This window comes from Pseudopodoces humilis, chromosome 23 (genome assembly GCF_049639895.1).
Source record: "Pseudopodoces humilis isolate 2021_Gansu_Grassland_sample_001 chromosome 23, ASM4963989v1, whole genome shotgun sequence".
Classification (NCBI taxonomy): domain Eukaryota; kingdom Metazoa; phylum Chordata; class Aves; order Passeriformes; family Paridae; genus Pseudopodoces; species Pseudopodoces humilis.
Genome location: NC_142222.1, coordinates 3,028,750 through 3,046,984, shown reverse-complemented (window position 1 = coordinate 3,046,984; position 18,235 = coordinate 3,028,750). Strand labels below are relative to the sequence as shown.

Genomic DNA, 18,235 nt, shown 5'->3' with positions numbered 1-18,235 from the left:
GCTGAGCTCTGGAAGGGACATGGCTGCGGGCTGGGACAGCAGGGATCCGAGTCGGGGCTGTCCCTGCCCCTGTGAGCAGCGGGGAGAGGGCACTGGTGCCATCCGTGCCCCCGGCTCAGGATGTGGCACAGCAACGCCCTGGCACAGCCTGCGGTGAGCCGGGAGGGCCCGGGGGCTGTCACGGACCCTGGGGGCTGTCACGGTCCCTGGGGGCTGTCACGGATCCTGGGGGCTGTCACGGTCCCTGGGGGCTGTCACGGACCCTGGGGGCTGTCACGGTCCCTGGGGGCTGTCACGGTCCCTGGGGGCTGTCACGGATCCTGGGGGCTGTCACGGTCCCTGGGGGCTGTCACGGACCCTCTCCACGTCCGGGATGTGACACAGCAGGACGAAGGCTCCTGACCCTGCCCGGTGACCTCCGCCCCCCCGAGGGGTCTGGCAGGGACCAGCCCTGCTGTGAGAGGCGGATGGGTCAAAGCCACCTCCCCACGTCCCCCCACCCCAGCTTGTGCCGGCTGCCCCCGGGGCTCCGCGGCCGTGCTGGGGAAGGGGCAGGGGGCGGCTGCCCGGGCTGGTGGCCGTGCGGCCGGGGCGACAGGCCGGCCACATCCCTCATTCCTCCGCTGCTGGGTACCGCTTTGTTGCTAGCTGGTGACATCACCCGAGAGCCCACCCCCTGCCTCTTATCCGTCTCTCCGTCTCGCTCATTTATTCCCAGGCAGCGCTGGCAGGATCAGGGGCTGTGCGAGCGCCAGGGCTGGCAGCAGCAGCATGCGTGCGGCCACCGAGGCTCAGGGCTCCACAACCACCTAAGGGAGCCTCCCTCCTCACCTGCCTCCGCAGCCCCCGGCACAAACTTCCCTCTCCCGCACGGGCTTCTCCGGGGGGGCTCGGCAGCGACAGCCGCATGCATGACACTCCGAAAAGGAGAGAAAATGACCATAAGTATCCAGGAGCACATGGCCATTGACGTCTGCCCCGGCCCCATCAAACCCATCAAGCAGATCTCCGATTATTTCCCCCGCTTCCCCCGCGGGCTCCCCGCCGCCGTCGGCCGCAGCAGCAGCGCCCTGCGCCCCGCGCTCAGCCAGCCCTCGGTCAGCCCCGCCGAGGCACCCCGAGAGGATGAGGAGGATGTGGACCAGCTCTTCGGAGCCCACGGAACGACGCCCGCGGAGCAGCCGGCCAAGAGCCAAGCGCCCGAGGAGCAGGTGGACCCCGAGGGCTACGAGTCCGACGATTGCAGTGAGTTCCTAAGTTTCCGTGGGAGTTTGCTGGGTGCCGAGGGCAAGGGTGGGTGTTTGGGCTGGTTGCCCGTCTTGGGGCATCCTCGCAGTGGTGCTGGCCGTCCCGGGGATCGCAGCCCTGAGCGCGGCCGGGGGGGCTCTCCCGGCGCTGCTCCGGGTGGAGGGGGGCCCTGGCAGAGTCCGTGCCGCAGCCAGGCTGGCTGCTGAACCCAAAGTAGGGAAGTCTCCCAAGAGCCACCAGTTGCTGTCGTGCTTGGTGCACTTCTCTGCTTCGTCCCTGCTGGGCTCCGTGCCTCCAGCCCTCCGGCTGGGCTCAGACCCTGTTAATCCGGCTCGGTGGTGCAGGCTGCTCCAGCCACGCTGCCGATGAGCTGGCGATACGCTCCAGCATCAGCCGGCTCCACATCGGGGAGATCCGTGGGGATGGCATCCGCCCGGGAGAGCTCTGTCCTCTCCCTCGGCCAACTCCGGCGTGCCATCCCTCCATTCCTCACCCCCGGCCGCAGTCAGAGCCCTGCAGGAGACCAGGGGGGCCTTTGGAGCACAAGGCTTTGGTTGTGGTGGATGCAGGTGTTTGCAGCAAGGGTTAACCCCTCCCCACCCGAAACGTCCTTCCCACCCGGCGCCGTGGAGCTGCAGGGCAGCCGCTGCACGGCTCCTCCGGCCGAGGCCACCGGGATAACCCGATTTCCCTCGGAGTTCCAGGAACCCCAAGGGCTCCATTCAGCCCAGCCCCCGGGGGCCAGATCCTGCCGGGGGCTGAGCACAAAGTTTGGAGCCGGGAGATGACGGGGAGAAGGGAGTGGGTGCTGCTGAGCCGTGCTGTGTCCTGGGGGAAGGGGAGGCTGAGCTGCTGAGGGCCCAGCGCCGGGCAGGCGGTGCCTTTCCCTTTGCAGAATGTCACAGCCCTGCCTCGCCACCGCTGCCGGCCACTGCGCTGCTGCCATTTCTTCCACACCCCGGAGTGTGACCCCAAGGAGGGCTCCCCGAAGGGCTGTGCTGCTGCAGGGTGGCACGGCTGTCCCTGTGTCCCCTTCTGGGAGAGGCTGATGCTGGATGCCAGCCCCAAGCTGGCACAGCCTCTCTCCCCACGCCGGTGTCGGGGTCAGGCTCTCCGTGGAGAGGCGACAGCTCTGGCACTGCCAGCCAGAACAGCTCAGCTAAAGCCGCGTTTGTCCCGGCCGGGCACTTAAATGGGACTTTAACCGGCTTTGGGTCATTTGCTGCTCTAATTATCCCATCGCCCTTGAGCAGAAACGGGAGCAACCGGGCTGCAGGGCCAGGGCGGTGTGTGGGAGCCAAAGCACCCGGGCCCCCGGAGTGCAGCGTGGAAGACTCGCATGGAAATTGCTCAGGGTGCTGCATTCTGCATTTATCCATCGGCAATGCTGGATGCTGGATCCTGGTGCTGGATCCTGGGTGCTGGATCCTGGCTGCTGGATCCTGGGTGCTGGATGCTGGGTGCTGGGTGCTGGATCCTGGGTGCTGGATCCTGGGTGCTGGATCCTGGTGCTGGATCCTGGATGCTGTTTGCTGGATGCTGGGTGCTGGGTGCTGGGTGCTGGATGCTGGATGCTGGGTGCTGGATCCTCGATCCTGGGTGCTGGATCCTGGATGCTGTTTGCTGGATGCTGGGTGCTGGGTGCTGGATGCTGGGTGCTGGATGCTGGGTGCTGGGTGCTGGATCCTCGATCCTGGGTGCTGGATCCTCGATCCTGGGTGCTGGATCCTCGATCCTGGGTGCTGGATGCTGGATCCCGGATGCTGGATGCTGGGTGCTGGAAGCAGCTTGGCTCCGTGCCGGGGCCGGCGGGTGTTTCTCTCACCCAGGCTGGTGTTGGGAAGTGTTTCTTGCAGCGTAACAGGTGTCAGGCAAAACTGCTGAGGCTGTTTTGCCAGAGGTGTGGTGGGGTTTTGTCTGGCAAAGGCGGTGCCAGGAGCAGAGCAGGGAGGTGGCAGTGCTGGTGTCACATCTCTGGGGACAGCACGGGATGGCCCAGACACCCCGAGGACGCTGCCTGGCATGAATGTGCAGGATGAGACTGTCACTCCCCCATGTTTAGCAGCCAAGTTGTAAATCCAGGCAAGAGCTGCCTGTACCCATTCCCCAGGCTGGGAGCAGGGAGGGGATCCGTGCAGCCTGACTCGAGCCATCAGCTACGCTGGGGAGCGTGGATGAGCTCCCCCACACCTCTGGAGGGTGATTCAGGGCTGCTGCATTAGTCACCTGCACTAAATTTCCCCTGGAGAAGCTGTCTGTGCCTGCAAGTCAGGACAGCACTGGGGTTTCGGTGCTCTCAGTCCTCTCGGGGGGGCAGACGGGGTTCAGGAGGTCTCGGGGGATGCTGGTGCCGGAGTCTGGGTGCAGCAGCCACAAATCGAGGTTTTGGTGGGCACATCTTGCCTCACTCCTCAGAGATGTGCCCAGCCCAGCCCCGGAGAGGTGCAGGGAGAGGGATTTTGCCGTGGCAGGATCCATCGGGAGGAGGAGGAGGATTGAACGGCTCCCTCCTGGTTGTCCCACTGCCTGTGGGTTTCCCTCCTCCAACGCCAAGGCGATGCTGCTGGCTGCCTGGGTGGGAGGAGGAGAGCTGCCCCTGCCTGGAGAAATGCAGCAATTGTCTGGGTTTCCCCAAGCTCCTTCCTGCCTGGAGTTACTGCTCCAGCCTGGAGGTTCTGGGGTTTTTCCAGCAGGACCTGAGCTGCCATCCCAGCCCGAATCCCAGAACCCCAGCAGGGCTGTGTGGAACGGGCAGGGGAGGTCCTGCCTGGCCCTGCTGCAGCTCACCTGGCCTGGATGTCTGCACCCTGCTCCTTAATCCTTTGCTGAGTCGTGCTCCAGACCCCACCAGCAAAGCTTGCAGTGTCTGTGGAGCTGCAGTGTCTGCTCCCATCCAAGCAGGGTGGCCTGACCCAGCTTTGGCATCTGCAGGGAGCAGGGATGTGGCAGGGGGGGATGTGCGTGTGGAATTGGTGCTTTGGGAAACTGAGAACCCCCAGGCTGCGGGAAGCAGGTGGAATCCTTCCAGAGATGGGCAGGGACCTGGCTGAGGTAGGAGGACAGGTGGGGCCAGCCATGGGAAGCTCAGGTTTGTGGTTCTGGACACATCTCCAGCAGCCTGTTGAATGCAGCGAGTGGCAGGGAGCAGGCAGGGCCAACCAACACAGCAGAAAATGAGTGGAGACATCTGGGCTGGCTCTGGGATCACTGGGAATTGCATGGAGCCAGCTCTTCCCATCAGACCTGCACTGCATCAGCAGTGCTGCTGCGAGGATTTGCAGGGTTGTGGTGGGCACTGCTGCCATCCCAGGGCCCTTGGAGAGCCTGGCAGAGGGTCTGCCCTGTGCTGGATGAAGCAGGACTCTTCCTGCAGCGGGTTTGTCCCCAGCAGAACTGCTGAGGGGCAGGAAGGAAGGAAGGAAGGAGGCAGGAGAAGTGGGAAATGTGTGTTTGGTGCAGAAGGATGGTTTGGTGCTGTTGGACCAGCATCTGCTGGGAGCTGAGAGGAGCAGGCAGGAGGCTGGGAAGGGGGAATTCGCTCCTGCTGCCTCGAAACACCTGTCTGTCACCTCATCTTTGGCTGGTGCCTTGTGACAGCAGCAGCTCCCCGGGGTCCCCAGCCACCAGGGACGCTTCCCACCCAGTCGGGCAGCACAGTGCCAGGGAAACTTGGTTTGCAAGGAAAATAAGCAAATGCCAGCTAGATGGCAATGTGCCACCTGTGAGGAGCTGGCTCTCGCCTCCCATCTCCACCGGTTTCACCCAAATGCTGCTGCCCCTCCACTGCCTGAGCCTTCCCCTCACAGCACCAGCAGGAATTTGTACCTGAGGGATTTGTAAAGGTCTCTGAAACCTCAGCACGAGCAGAGGTAGAGACAGTCCCTGTGAGGGAGCACTGCCAGGGCTTCTCGCTGGGGACAGCTCTGGAGGGAGCAGCCATCCTCCTTCAATAGACAATCGAGTTTCCAGCCCTTGGAGAAATTCCCCATTCCCTGAGCTGCTGTTTGGCTTTGGAAAGAGGCTCTGGTCACACTGGAATTCCTTCCCTCCTCCAAATGTGTTTGGCTCTGGGTTTTCAGGTGAGGAGAGAGCTTGGCTGCAGCAGGAGCCGGTATCCCTGGAAGTGCTGCCCCATCCTGCTCCTGCCGGCTCTCTGGGACTGTTCCTATGTGCACAAACCCACCCAATTCCACTTCATGCCCAGTTTTATTCATGGAGGAGCAGCCTCCTGAGCTCTGGAGCTGCAGCAGCATGAAAAGCACTTCTCCAAAGTGCAGCTGAGAGGCCAGTCCTGGTGCACGGCAGCTCGTGACGCCTGCAGCGCCACACAAGTTATTTAGGAAGACTCTTATTTTGAGCAAAGAAGATAATTAGGCAGGCAAAGCCATCATGGAGATATTAATTACTGTCTGTTTGAAGATGTAAAGAAGAAGGAAGGTCTGAAGGGGTGCAGGGTTTGCAAGTCACCTGGCAGTGCTTTTGGCCAGACAGGGGGAGGCAGAGACGGCGAGGAACGAGCAGGGTATTTACTTCTGAAACGCAGCTCCTTAGCATATGCTGCAACTGCTATTTATAAGCTTTGAATCGTCTTTTCAATCCAGATAAGGCCAAAAGAAGTATTTTTCTTGCTCAAGAAACTAAACAAACCACTGCTGATTTCAGCAGAGCACGGCTTTGCCAAGCAGAGCTCAGCCTGAGCTGAGGAAATGTGTGCAGGTACAGGGCAGTGTCACACCTGGTGTCCCAGGGCAGCTTTGGGGTGACTCTGGATTAGCTCCTCTCTGCTTTCCTGGGGGATAGATGGATTTTTGGGATGTGCTGGTGTGGGTGAGCTCTCACACTTTCCTGCTCACCATCCCAGCAGTGATGCAGGCTGCACATCCCCGTCCCCTGAGGATCCTCCCTCTTGCCAGGGATTGCCCATGGCCAGGGACACCCTGAAGTGCTGGAGGTGAACACGGGGCACCAGGAGAGGAACGCACACGAGGGTGAGCAGGGTCTGTCTGGGCATCCCTCCTCCAACATCCACGGAAGCAGCATATGGGCTGTGGCCTCTGGCACCTCTGCTAATGAAGGAGCCACAGAGCTGCTGGATAACGAGGTTCCCTCCTCCCACAGCCTGCCCAGCCCTTCACCTTTCCCAGTTCCAGGGTGCAGGAGGACAGACAGAAGTTCCACCCCTCGTTCCACCACGCTGGAGCTCACGGGGTTCCCAGATCTCTTTGTATTTAACACTGAAGGCAGTTTTGGGGGGTTGCTAATTGCAATACCGTATTTCATTAAAGGAGGAGAGCGGGAGAGATTTGAAGGCCATCTCTAAATTGAAATTGCTGAAAGTCTAATTGCTGCTGACATCAGGGACCATTTAGTGCTGTAAAACATAATTGCATCTCTGAACTGTTCTGAGCAGATAAGTGTTCATCTGAACACTCCTCCTGGAGAAGACAGAAGAGCTGATGAGCATCCATCACCCAACCTCATGAAGAAGCAGCTCCCTGCTCCAGAGCTTACCAGGGGCTGGTGCCGTGTCTCCAAAACAAAGAAATATTAATTGCAGCAGATTTTAAGTGAAAAACCCACTGCCAAGCAGGGAACAGTTGCAAGACAGAAAAGTTGTGCTTGTTCCTTGCTCCTGATCCTGTTGAGTGCAGCCACATCCGTGGATCTGCTGAGGAGGGAAGGTTTCCTGCCTCTGTGTGCTGGATCTGGTTCCTGCTGGGGTTTTTTGTAGGGCTGGGAACGTCCTGCCCTGCCAGCAGGAACAGATCAGAGTCCTGTGCTGCTGATGGGAATGTTCATGCCCCAGGATGCTGTGCTGGCCCTGGGACACGTCCCAAAACCTCCCAGAGGATCTACACTCATGGAATGGCTGATGGGAACGCCAACTTTCAGACATATCCCATTTCCAGCTGCCTCCCCCACCTTTCCCGGCCGGTGTCGAATCCTGCGGCGATGCCGTGGCTGGAGCTCCATGGTGGGTGCTGCCACGGGGGCATTGCCAGCCCTCAGGGCCTGCAGCTCCTCGGCTCAGCACCTTTGGGATCCATCCCTGAGTGCACAGCAGCATCCTGAGTGGATCTGTGCCCAGACTGGGAATGCTGCAGGTGCTGGCTGAGCTCAGCCCCAGCCGCAGAAATTGCTGGTGCTGTTTTCCAGGGATAACCCCCAGGCTTTTCCAGACCTCGTGGAGCAAGTCCTCAAGCTCTGCCCCATGGTCCAGTGAGGCAGGAGCACACGCAGAGCCATCAAAATGTTCTTCAGCAGCCCGGCTTGGAAATGGCAGGAGATAATTTCTGTTCCTCCTGAGGAGTCATTTACCAACATTTTATATGGGGCTGTAAGTGCACAGAATTACTTGCTGCCTTTCAGGACCTTTAAAATTATCTCCATTGCAAGGAAAAATTAAAGCAATGGAAGAATAGGGACCTATCTTTTATAGTGCATTAAAAAATACCCAGTCTGAAGGTTACTGAACCTGTGCTTTCTGTAAGGGAGAGCTAATCCAGACAATCCCCAGCAGTCTTTTTACTGCTCCACTCTGATCTCCCTGGCACAAAATCCGTGAGCAGATTATCTTGGGAGCAGCAATGCTGATAAGCAGAGGGACTTAAGGCTTTTGGACTTCTTTTTAATTAGTTCTATAGTGGGGTTTTTGTGTGTGCACCTCAACTTCTGCTGTAGAGCTTTGCTGGGCTGTCTAATGGCAGTCACACCTGCCTTGGGAAGGGAAGGAGTGTGCTTCATCATCACCTCCAGGCTTTGCTGAAGCTTTTTCTGTGAGTGTCAGTGGCTCTTCCATGTCTTGGGATGAGAAATTCTTTTCCTTGGAGCATCCCAGGCTACAGAGAGAGCAGATCTGCCAGCCAGCACAGCCCAGGCGCCTGCAAGGACAGGGGCTGGGGAAGGGAGCAGAGCACAGATTTATCACCACATTTTGCCTCTCATCCCACAGGTATAAATAGAAACTCCTTCAGCCTCGCCTCACCCTGGGCACAGGCGGGAAATGTCAGCAATAAACAATAAATTCCTGCCGACTCTGCCGGGCTGTGCCGGGCTGCCCGCAGGCCCGGCCGGGCCCACAGACACATCTGCTGCTTCTGCTGCCCTCTGATCATTTCCTGGCCCACTGAATTAATCAAAACGCCCAAAGGTCAGTGGGAGAAGAGGCCACCTTCCCGTGCAAGTTGGATTTATTTTTCCTTTTAGAGCCTGTGTTAAAAGCCAGGCCCTGGTCAGTGCCTTCCCATCAATCTCTCCCAGCTCACGGAGAGGAAAGAGGGTCAGAACCTGCTAATGAGTTCAGTTTTCCTAATGGTTATTTTATCATTGGAGCAGAATAATTGTAATAATAATGATACATCCTGCCTGCTGTCTGGAGAGCGCCAAGCTGCCTTTGTAGTGCCTGACAAAGGCATTTATTTATATTTTTTATTTGCAGCCTCTGTGATTAGAGGGCAGTGTTCAGAATAGCCCAGTCGAGTTAAATAATCCTGGTAACAGCGCTTTGAGTCTAATTGCTGCCCTTTTCTTTTTTAGATACTTGCTCCCCTAATTAAGATCACAATCGAGCTGCATCTCGAGTGGGAGGGGGAAAGCAATTAAAGAAAGGGGGATTAGGTTTCTCTGCAGAGGTCTGGGGTCCAATCCTGCCAGCTGGGGATGCAGCATTGCCACGGCCAGGCCTGGATGTGCTGCTGGTGTTCTGCCCAGCCCCTGGCTCGCTGTGCTGACCACTGCAGGAGCACAGGGGGCTCCTGGGGGTTCACAGGGTGCTGATGTGGGGTGCAGGGGTGGCTCCCACCCCTGGTGTGTAGCTGGAGGTCTCCTGTCACCTCCTCAGCCCTGAGCTGGAGCTCCAGCCTTGTCTGTGCCTTCCCTGCCGTGCTGGATCCACCCCTGGCTGTGCATTCCCAGGATGTACCAGAGCCTGTGGGACTGTGACCATGTCCTTAACGTGTTCCATGAGTCCTGGGCACCTGCTGGCTCCTGCCTCTGGTGCCAGTGCTCACTCCCAGCTCCACAGCAGCCCCTTGGCTGCCAAACCCCAACTTCTCCCCATCCCATTTATCAAACAGACACATTTTTAAGCAATTAGCACACAGTGTGCTGATGTTTCCACATCCCCCTGCCCAAGGGCAGACCCTTCCTTGGAAACTGAGACTCCCCATCTACAAAAAAAAAAACCCTCTCTGCTTAGAGGAAAACCCCTCCAGGACTGGAGCAAAGCCAGGATTGGATCCCTGGTGCCCTCCCACCCCTGGCAGCTCCAGGAGGAATGGGAACTGCTGGATGTTTGCTCATAGACCTGAGTCCCCAGCTGCAGAACAAGCTCCTGCCACTGTGTGAAGGTGATTTTGAGTTTTACCTGTCTTGCTGGAGCGGGGCTCCCCGCTGCCCTCACCCCTGGGGCTGGCTGGGCCTTTGTCAGTATTTCCTGACCGAATTTTTTTTTTTTTTTTCCTGCCAAGCTTTTTAATTTGTTTTATAAATTGCCAAATCCAGCAGGCTGAACCGCAGGCCCCCTTCTGTGATAAAAATAAAATAACAGCTTGAAGTCGGAGGGCCGAGCGGTGGGGCTGGCAGGAAGCGCTGATTAAAGGGCAGGTGGAAATGATGAGGCTCCAAAACCGGAGGTTTCGTCTTCCGCTCTTGAGCGAAAAATGCAGATCTGGGAAGTTTTGCTGACTTGGTTTGTGGAGCCTCCAGCTTCTCACGCTGCCATCCTTGAGCTGCCCGTGGCTGGGAGCACCCAGAGGTAGCAGAGAGCTGCTGGTCCTTCCTCCCTGCAGGATGTGCAGGGGTTCAGCTGCAGGGAGCTGCTCTGGAAATGCTCATTTGAGCCATACCCAGAGAAGATGCACAGGGTACAGCAGGTTTGGCCTCACCCCTCATCTTTCCCAGGCAGGTAAAACCCCACTGATTCATGACTTACCCAGACCAGGAGCTAATGTGCCATGAAATTGCTGCACAACCAGGGGGGTACTTTATTCTGGCAGAACTCTCCCTGTGTGTTTACTCGGCTTTGAACTCAAGATACTTGCTTGGGAGAAATGATTTTATTTTTTTTTCCCCTTTTGCCAGCAGGCAAACCTGTAGCTCCCTTGCCTTTGGGCTGGGAGATCACTCTGAAATTGCAGCAGGAAAGGTTTCGGTCCCCTGAATATCCTTAAACTCTGTGGGTGCCTTGTTGCTATCAATGCTGGGGGTGGGGGGAAAAAGCACCTTATTTCCTCTCATAAAGTTTGTCCAACTCCCCCCCGGGCAGCAAACCTTGCTTTGATATTAAGGAAAATTGTTCTGGTTTTTATTTTGGATTTTTTTCACATTCTGAACATGGTAGGAAGGTGCAGTTACCTCGGAAACAGCGGTGGGATGCTGCTCGGTGGCAGGGCAGCACTCAGGAAAAACTCTTTCGGGAAGGTAGGCATGGAAAAGTTGGGTTTGCTGGGTCCAGAGCCACCCTGGAAGTTCCAGGCTGGGAGCCAGGAGAGAGGCTGCTCCATGTCCAGGCTTTGCTGTGCAAATCAGGCCTGGGAGCCTTGGAGAAGGTTAAGCCGTGGTTTTGGGAAGCCTGTCTTTTTAAAGCTTCTCCTCTGCTTTGGATTAGTGAGACGTGCTCAGATCATCCAAAGGGAAAGAATTTCCCAAATCAAAAGGACTTTTGCTGCTGAGGCTCTCCTGGTTTTGTTCTGCTGCCCTGCCCCATCCGTGTCCCATCCCAGGAGACGCTGCCGTTCCTGGATCCTGCGGATGCCATAAAGGAACACCACGAGGATTAAAAGCTGTTGGTGTTTTTCGTTTTAACCAGAAAAGTATTTCCATCCTCACTGGGTTTAATTTACAGTTTGCAGCCAGATTGGAGCTGGGAAGGGATCCCACTGGTGGCTCATTTGTTTGAAGGTGTCACTATACAAATACACTGGGAACGCCAGCGGCGCTGGAGGGGAGGATGTGCCAGCAGCAGCTCTCAGCTGTGTCCCAGCCATTCCCAAACCTTCCCTGGGGAGACCCTCCACCTCCTGGGGCACTGCTGGCTGCAGTGAGGCTGCTGAAGGATGGGGATAAGCCAGGTGAAAGCCCAAGGAAGCAAAAGCCGTGGCTGCAGGGCTGGGTGAGCCTCATCCCTCTCTCTCCGCTCCCAAGGATGCGCCAGCCAAGCTGGGAACGGCCACCAGCCCTCCCAGCGCCAAGCCACGTTTCATAACAGGGCTCCCAGCAGGATGCTATGCGTTTTATAATGTCTGCAGCCTGTTCTTTAGCATCTCCGTGCACTCCTTTTGTGCTCAGAGGGGGAGCAGCCCGCGTTTGCCGGGTGCTGCAGGTTAATCACATCTCTCCTCCCTTGCAGCCGCGCTGGGGACGCTGGATTTCAGTTTGCTCTACGATCAGGAGAACAACGCTCTCCACTGCACCATCAACAAAGCCAAGGTACGGCTCTGGGGACAGCGAGGATCGGCTGTGCCGAGCATCCCTGGGATCCACCGGCTTCCAGCTGCACTTTCATCCCATCACTTCTGCCCTCTCCTTCCCCTCCACCCCTGCCTCTCGGGGCGTTCCCAGCATCGGGAGCCGGCTGCTCATCCCCCGTGACGAGCTGGGATTGATGCTTTTTCCAGCAGCCCGTCCCGATGTTGTTATTTGCTGTGACCGGCTGTCGGTTTATAAATGGCTCTTTTAAATGCTGCTAATCACGGCCCCGAAGTGCTGCGCCTCAGCGCCTTTGCTGTCGGCGTGATTGAGGCAATTAGGGGCTCTTTGCACATTTGGGAGCAGAAACAGGGAACTGGGGGCCTGGGGAAGTGTGGAAGGGGCTGTGGGAGTGTGGAAAGGGATGCTGGGCTCCTCTCTGCATCACCCAGTGACCACCAGAGAGACGAGGGCTCCAGGTGGCTTGGGGGGAAAAACCCTCAATCCCTGCAGATGTTGGGAAGGGATGGGGGGTTTTTACAGAAGGCAGGAGAAGAGGCTGTGAACTGAGCCCCAGAGGGTCAGACCACGCTGTTTGCCTTCGAAGGATGCTCCTCTCCCCTCCACGGCCTGTCTGCAGCCCCCACCCCAGCGTTCTCCAACACAAGCACCGAGGCTGGATTTTGGGAATGTGCATGGAGGGATCTGTCCCAGCACTCCTGGAGCTGCTCCTGGCAAGGGCAGCACCCCCAGCTCCCAGGCAGGACAGCAGGGCAGGCCTGAGGCACGCTGGGCTTTGTTTCCCTCCCTGTCTCCCCTGAATCCGCCGGCAGCCTCTGGGTCAGGCTTCCCTCGGCGCACACGGGAGCGGTGCCAAGGAGGAGATTTCTAATTGGGTTTGGAGTGGGTGGAAGACAGGGAGGAAGGAGAGCTCTGGGCAGCAGCTGATAAATCTCACATCAGCAAGAGCACAGGCAAGGCTGACAGGGAAGAGCCCTGGTCCCTGCTTGTGCCCACCAAGGGCCGTGGGGGTACCCCAGCATCGCCCCTGCCCGCGGGGAGGGCAGAGCCCCCCTGGCCACCCTGACATTCGAGCTCTGGAGTCCTGTTCATTTCCATTCTGCTCTCATTCTCCCATTTTTCTCTTTTATTTACATTGCCATCTGCTCGCTCTCATTTCATCTCTCGCCTGGGGAAAGCTGCCAAAACTTGACTACAGAAAGGTAAGGGCCAGGACCCTGCTGGCTCCGGGGGTGTTACAAGTAGAGCTGGAGAGGAGGAGATGGGGGAAAAGCCCCAGCAGTGCTGGGATGTCGTTTACCCTTGGACCAGGTCTTGGGTACCTGTGTCACCCTCCAGGGAAACTCCCTCGGGATGTGCCCAGCTCCAGCAGCTCCTGGAGCCTGGGTTGCTGCCAGCAGCCATTCAAACCTGGGCTATTTCAGCCACATGAGACACGTTTTTCTTTCTCTCTGATAACCCCAAGCAACCTCCCTCTCTCCCTTTATTTTACTTCTATTATTTTTTAATCTCCAGCACTTTTCTATCTGCTGATGTTCCTCCCGAGTCCCGTTATCAGCTCCTGGGGAGCAGGCACCAGCAGCAGGCTCAACACAACCTGTTGTGCTCCACCAACAGCTCCCTGCTCTGCAGCCAGCAGATCCTGGAGGCTGGGACACTCACTCCACTTGGGAATTCACCCTGGTGCTGTGCCTGGGAATATCTGAGGTGTTCCTGAGGTGTTCCTGAGGTGTTTCTGCGGGGTGGAAGTTCACAGCAGGATTTGCGAGATTCCGGGTGTCAGCAGGCAGGAGGAGGCAGGAACTGCAAAAGCAGACAGGAACAAGGAGGAACAGGCAGGAGCAGCCAGGAAAAGGCAGGAGCAGCCAGGAAAAGGCAGGAGCAGCCAGGAAAAGGCAGGAGCAGCCAGGAAAAGGCAGGAGCAGCCAGGAAAAGGCAGGAGGAGCCAGGAAAAGGCAGGAGGAGCCAGGAAAAGGCAGGAGGAGCCAGGAAAAGGCAGCCACCTCACACTGATGGCTCCCAGCCCTGTCACACTTCAGGCACGGCTGAGCTCAGACTCGTTGTAGCTCAGCTCGGATCAATAGGAGAATAAATCAGGCCACTGTGGAAGTTCATTCCTGGACTGCAGGAGCAGCCAGGCTGGCAGAAGGGCTCTCCCTCTCCCCTGCTGCCCTGCACAAGCCCTGGGATTGTGTGGATCTCTACTGAGCTGTGTGGGATGCAGCTGGGATGGGCTGGGCATCCCCCTCTCCTAGAAAATAGGATGAGAAAGGATTTGATGAATGTGCAGGTACCAGGTTTTTTGCCCTGCCATGCCATGGCTTCACTGAGGGTCTCACTTTGTGCTCAGTCCTACAGAGCCTAACCTGCTATAGGGGATTTATAGGGACATGCAGCAGCACAGACACAGCAGGCTGTGCTATCCTATAGCTCCAGTGGTCTCCTGCTTTAGGGAGAAGGTGCCTGGGACAATCCTCAGGGGTCTGCAGGGCAATGGTGAAGGAGCTCCTGGCCCCAGGCAGGCCATGCCAGGCAGCTGCTGCCTTTTGGAGCATCCTTGGGATGCTCTCCCTGCACCTCTGGCCAGAAAACACCCAGGAGTTTCCACTCCACTGAGCATTTGGCCATTCCCTCCCTTCCCACCGAGGCGAGTGCTGGAGGTCTGCACTGAGTATTACTTATGTATTGACTCATAAATATTTATCACTGCAGGGAAATTCCTCCAGCTGTCTGGCTCCTCTGGGCTGTCAGGTTGGAAACACAGTTTGCCCCCTTTCAGAACGGGATGCCTCGGCCTGGGAATTACCCAGGTTGGTTTTTGGGCAGGCAGCTCGTTGTGGGCTGAAGGATGGAATGAATCCATCTCCTGTGATTTCTGGACGCCTCTAGCGTGGCATTAATCGGCAGCCCGATTAGCCCAAGTTGTAATTAAATCCTATTGATTAGCTAAATGTCACTGGCACGAGGAGCAGCTGGCAGAGCCTGGGATGCAGGGAGCTGGAGGTCTCCAAAGGATTGCAGCAGAGATTTTGGGGTTGGGTAGAGGAAAAGATGAAACTTAATCTCAGCTCCATTAATCAGTGCAGCAGCAGGAATAGTTGGAGCCAGGGAGGTGCCTGAGCTGGATCTGAGGGGACACTCCATGCCTTGTCCCTCTCTGCCTCTCATCCCTCTTGGAGAAGCTCCAGGCTGGTGGTCTCTCCACTCAGGGGAAGCAATGTGGGTCCTCCCTGTGGGAGGGATCATCTCCCACAGGAGCAGCCTTGCAAAGCAGAGCCCTGTTAAATTCAGCTCTTTGTGCCAAACACGTATCAAGTGACACGGGAGGGAGGTAGACGTGACATTAGGAGCCATTTTCCAGGCTCCTGTCACTCCATCTTCCATAGAACATCTATTAAAAAAGCCTTTAATAGCCTCCTCAGAAGGTAATTTAATTGAGCTGAATTGATGGGTGAATTACAGAGCTGCCTGTCATTCTCCATCCATTTTCCTGGGAATCTGCCTGCTTGGTTCTGATTTCACTCGCTGTGCAGCCCGGGCAGGTTGGGCACCTCTGAGCAGGGAGGCTGGGGACAGCACAAGTGGATTGTGCAGGCAATTCCCTGCAGAGTCTGGGGACAGCCCCTTCCTGCCCTGTCTGTCCCATCCTCATCATCTCCTGGACCAGAGACTGAGTCATTTCACCTCCATTCACTGCTGATATTTTTATCCTTTTGCCTTTGCTGTAGAAGCAAAATCCTCTTTGCTGGGCACCATTTGGCCTCCCTTGCCCCAGGGCAGCACGTTTGTCTCTTGCTCCAAATCAGAGACATTCCCAAGGTCAGGAGCATCCTGGATAAAATTGTGCAGCTCAGAGAGGGTCCTGTGGTGTTGTGGCTGAGGCTGGGTGAGTTATTCCCTACCTGTAAAGCATGGAAGTGATTTCCCCAGCATTTCCCTCCTGGATTTGCCCAGACCCTGGATGATTGCATTCCTTCTGCACACAGCAGTCCATACAAATGCTTCCCTGCCGCTGGATCCCTGGCAGCTGCACACACTCATTACCCAGGCACTCTGCTCATCACAAAAAGGCTGTGAGGACTCTTCAGCATCCCCCAGCCTTGTCTCCATGCCCGGGCTGGAGCCAGGATTGGATGGGTACCTCTGCAGAGAAGCCCTGCTCTGATCCAGACACAGGATTGCCTTCAGCCAGCCCAGCAGTAATTCCTGCAGGGATCCCACAGCCAGGCTGGAAATAATCCAAGGACTTCCACCACAGAGCCATTCTCATTTCTGCTTAGGACTGGTGAAAATTAGGCTCCATTTTTCACGCTCCTGACTCGCTTCCCTGCCCTGTGGAGTTTTTTTCCATGCAATCTGTGCAGGTGTGGCTTTGAGCTGAGCTTCTGCATCACCCCTGGATAATTTTCAGGTGGTTTAGAAGAGGAATAGAGGCACAGCTCGTGCCCTCCCTCTGCCCAAAGCAGGACCAGCTGCAGGGCATCGCTACAACAAACCTGATCCACTTCATCCTCTAAGAGCTACGAGGGTCTTGCAGAAAACCCATCAGGAATGGCCACAGCGAGTGTTTGCTTGGGCTGCTGCTCCTGCAACCCCAGATTTCTCTGTGAGCACCACAGCATTTGGCTGGCACCAGCCTCCCACTGGCCTGGAGCTGTTCTTCCTTAATAACTGGGAGTAGGTAGGTGCTATCACACCCCCTGGGAGCGCTTGGAAGTGGCACCACAACAGCAGAGGTGTGTGTTTGCTCAGAAGCAATTATTAAATGACAGAACCCTGTAATTTCAAACCTGGCAAATCACTGCACTGATTTGCTTCACCCCCAAATTAATTGTGATGAGGGTGGCAGAGTCGGCTGCCGGGAGGGAGGAGTGGATGGTGCAGGTGAGGAGCTTCCCACAGCCCCTCCTGGAATCCTCAGGCTGGAATGCCGAGCCTGGATCCTGCAGAATCCACACTCCCTTCCTTCCCCAGTCCTGGGGAAGCCTCAGCTGCTCCATGGGCCAGCGATATCCCAGGGAAAGAGGGGTCAGTGAGGCCACCCTGCCTGGCCAGCATCCCGCTGCTGTCCTGACTCCTGCTTTTGCTGTTCCCTCTCCAGGGCCTGAAGCCAATGGACCACAATGGTTTGGCTGATCCTTACGTCAAGTTGCACTTGCTCCCCGGAGCCAGCAAGGTGAGAGACCTTTTCATTTCTCCTTCCTTTCCTGGGGCTGCAGCTTCTCATTGGAAACCAGGCCTGGGAGAAGCTCCTCACCCAGGGGCTGTGGGCTGCTGCACCCCAACCTTGAATCTCTTGAGTAGAAGCTGCTCAGAGAGAGCAGGACAGAAGAATTTGGGTTGAATCCATCCTTACAAGGATGGAAAATGCCTTTCTGGGAAACCACTGGCTGGCAGCCAGGTGCCAGCCCTGATTCCTTACCTTGGGAGCCCAGGATGGGAATGCTGCATTCCAGGAGCCCCCGGGAAGCACCGAGTGAAACAATCTCAGCTATAAACAAATCGGACCCTTTTAATTTCCTTTTTTTCACCCTTATTCTTTTGCATTTAAAACCCCTCAGATCATAATAAAACAGAGTATAAATCATAAGGGAAATATTTCCATCTCCTTAGGTTCAGCGCTTGCTGGAGAGAAGAGTAATTAAAGATATTGATGTGTGGTGAGAGCTCGGCGTAAGAGACGGGAATGTGGAATTTAAATGCTCCATGTGTGTGTTAGGAATATTAATTGCACTCTTATTCCACAGGAAAGGAAAGGCCTTTTTTTGGGAGGAGGTGTATTTACTTGTTACAGTTCAGCTGGATTAATTCCTAATGTTCAGGGCAGCAGAGGGAGTTTTTAACCACATTTTGAGTTTCCGCTGCAAACAGAGCCGGGAGCGCTTTCATCAGCAATATTATCAGTCATTTCCATGTTTTGCAAATCCATTGATTAGCATTTCTGCTGGAGCTGGTGGAGACTGGAGAGGCAGGAGGGGAGGGGACACAGGAACTGTGGGGGGAGCATCTCTGCTCCAGCTCTGTGCTTTGCTCCAAGCAGCACTGCCCAGATCCCCCCGGGAGAGGGGAGCAGCTCTGGGGGATTGTGGATTTGTCCTGGCCTGGGTGTTCCTGCACAGTTGTTCCAGCAGCAGGACAGTCCCCGAGTCCCTTGGGTGTTTCTGTCTCAAATTTGGGTTCTCAGCACCCTGTGGGTGTGGGAAGCAGAGCTGGATTCATTCCCCATGCAGAGCTGGTTGCTGACTCCTGAGTCATTCCAGATGGGAGAAAAAGGCACTCCCGGAGCTCAGCTCCTCTGGTCTCACTCGTGTCCCTTCCCAGGGCAGCTTTAGCAGTGGGGTGATGTTCATCATGTCACCCCCCTGGCTAAACCCGTTTTCCTCCCCAATGCCTGGAGCCCCAGGACTTGGATCTGGTACCCGCCGGTCTGAGCAGGCTGTGGGTGCCATTGGGGCACTTTCCCTGCTGTCCTTGTCACTCAGGGCTCCTGAATGCCAAGTGGGGAATGCAGCAGCTTCCCATAAAGATCCACAAAACAACTTGGAGGTTTGGATGTGCT

General features: G+C 56.6%; 1 protein-coding gene across 2 annotated transcripts in view; it reads left to right on the top strand.

Moving 5' to 3' along the window:
• The first annotated feature begins 727 nt into the window (after positions 1–727).
• The window catches only part of DOC2B (double C2 domain beta), a 30,023-nt gene continuing 12,515 nt past the window's right edge, over positions 728–18,235 (top strand). The window contains exons 1-4 of one of the 2 annotated variants that reach the window (XM_088066039.1): positions 728–1,245; positions 11,597–11,676; positions 12,855–12,878; positions 16,778–16,852. In XM_088066039.1, coding sequence (XP_087922165.1) covers positions 912–1,245; positions 11,597–11,676; positions 12,855–12,878; positions 16,778–16,852 — 513 coding nt within the window. In that variant the 5' untranslated portion in view covers positions 728–911. The remainder of the gene's footprint in view (positions 1,246–11,596; positions 11,677–12,854; positions 12,879–16,777; positions 16,853–18,235) is intronic. The other variant, XM_005525717.3, reaches the window with a different exon arrangement.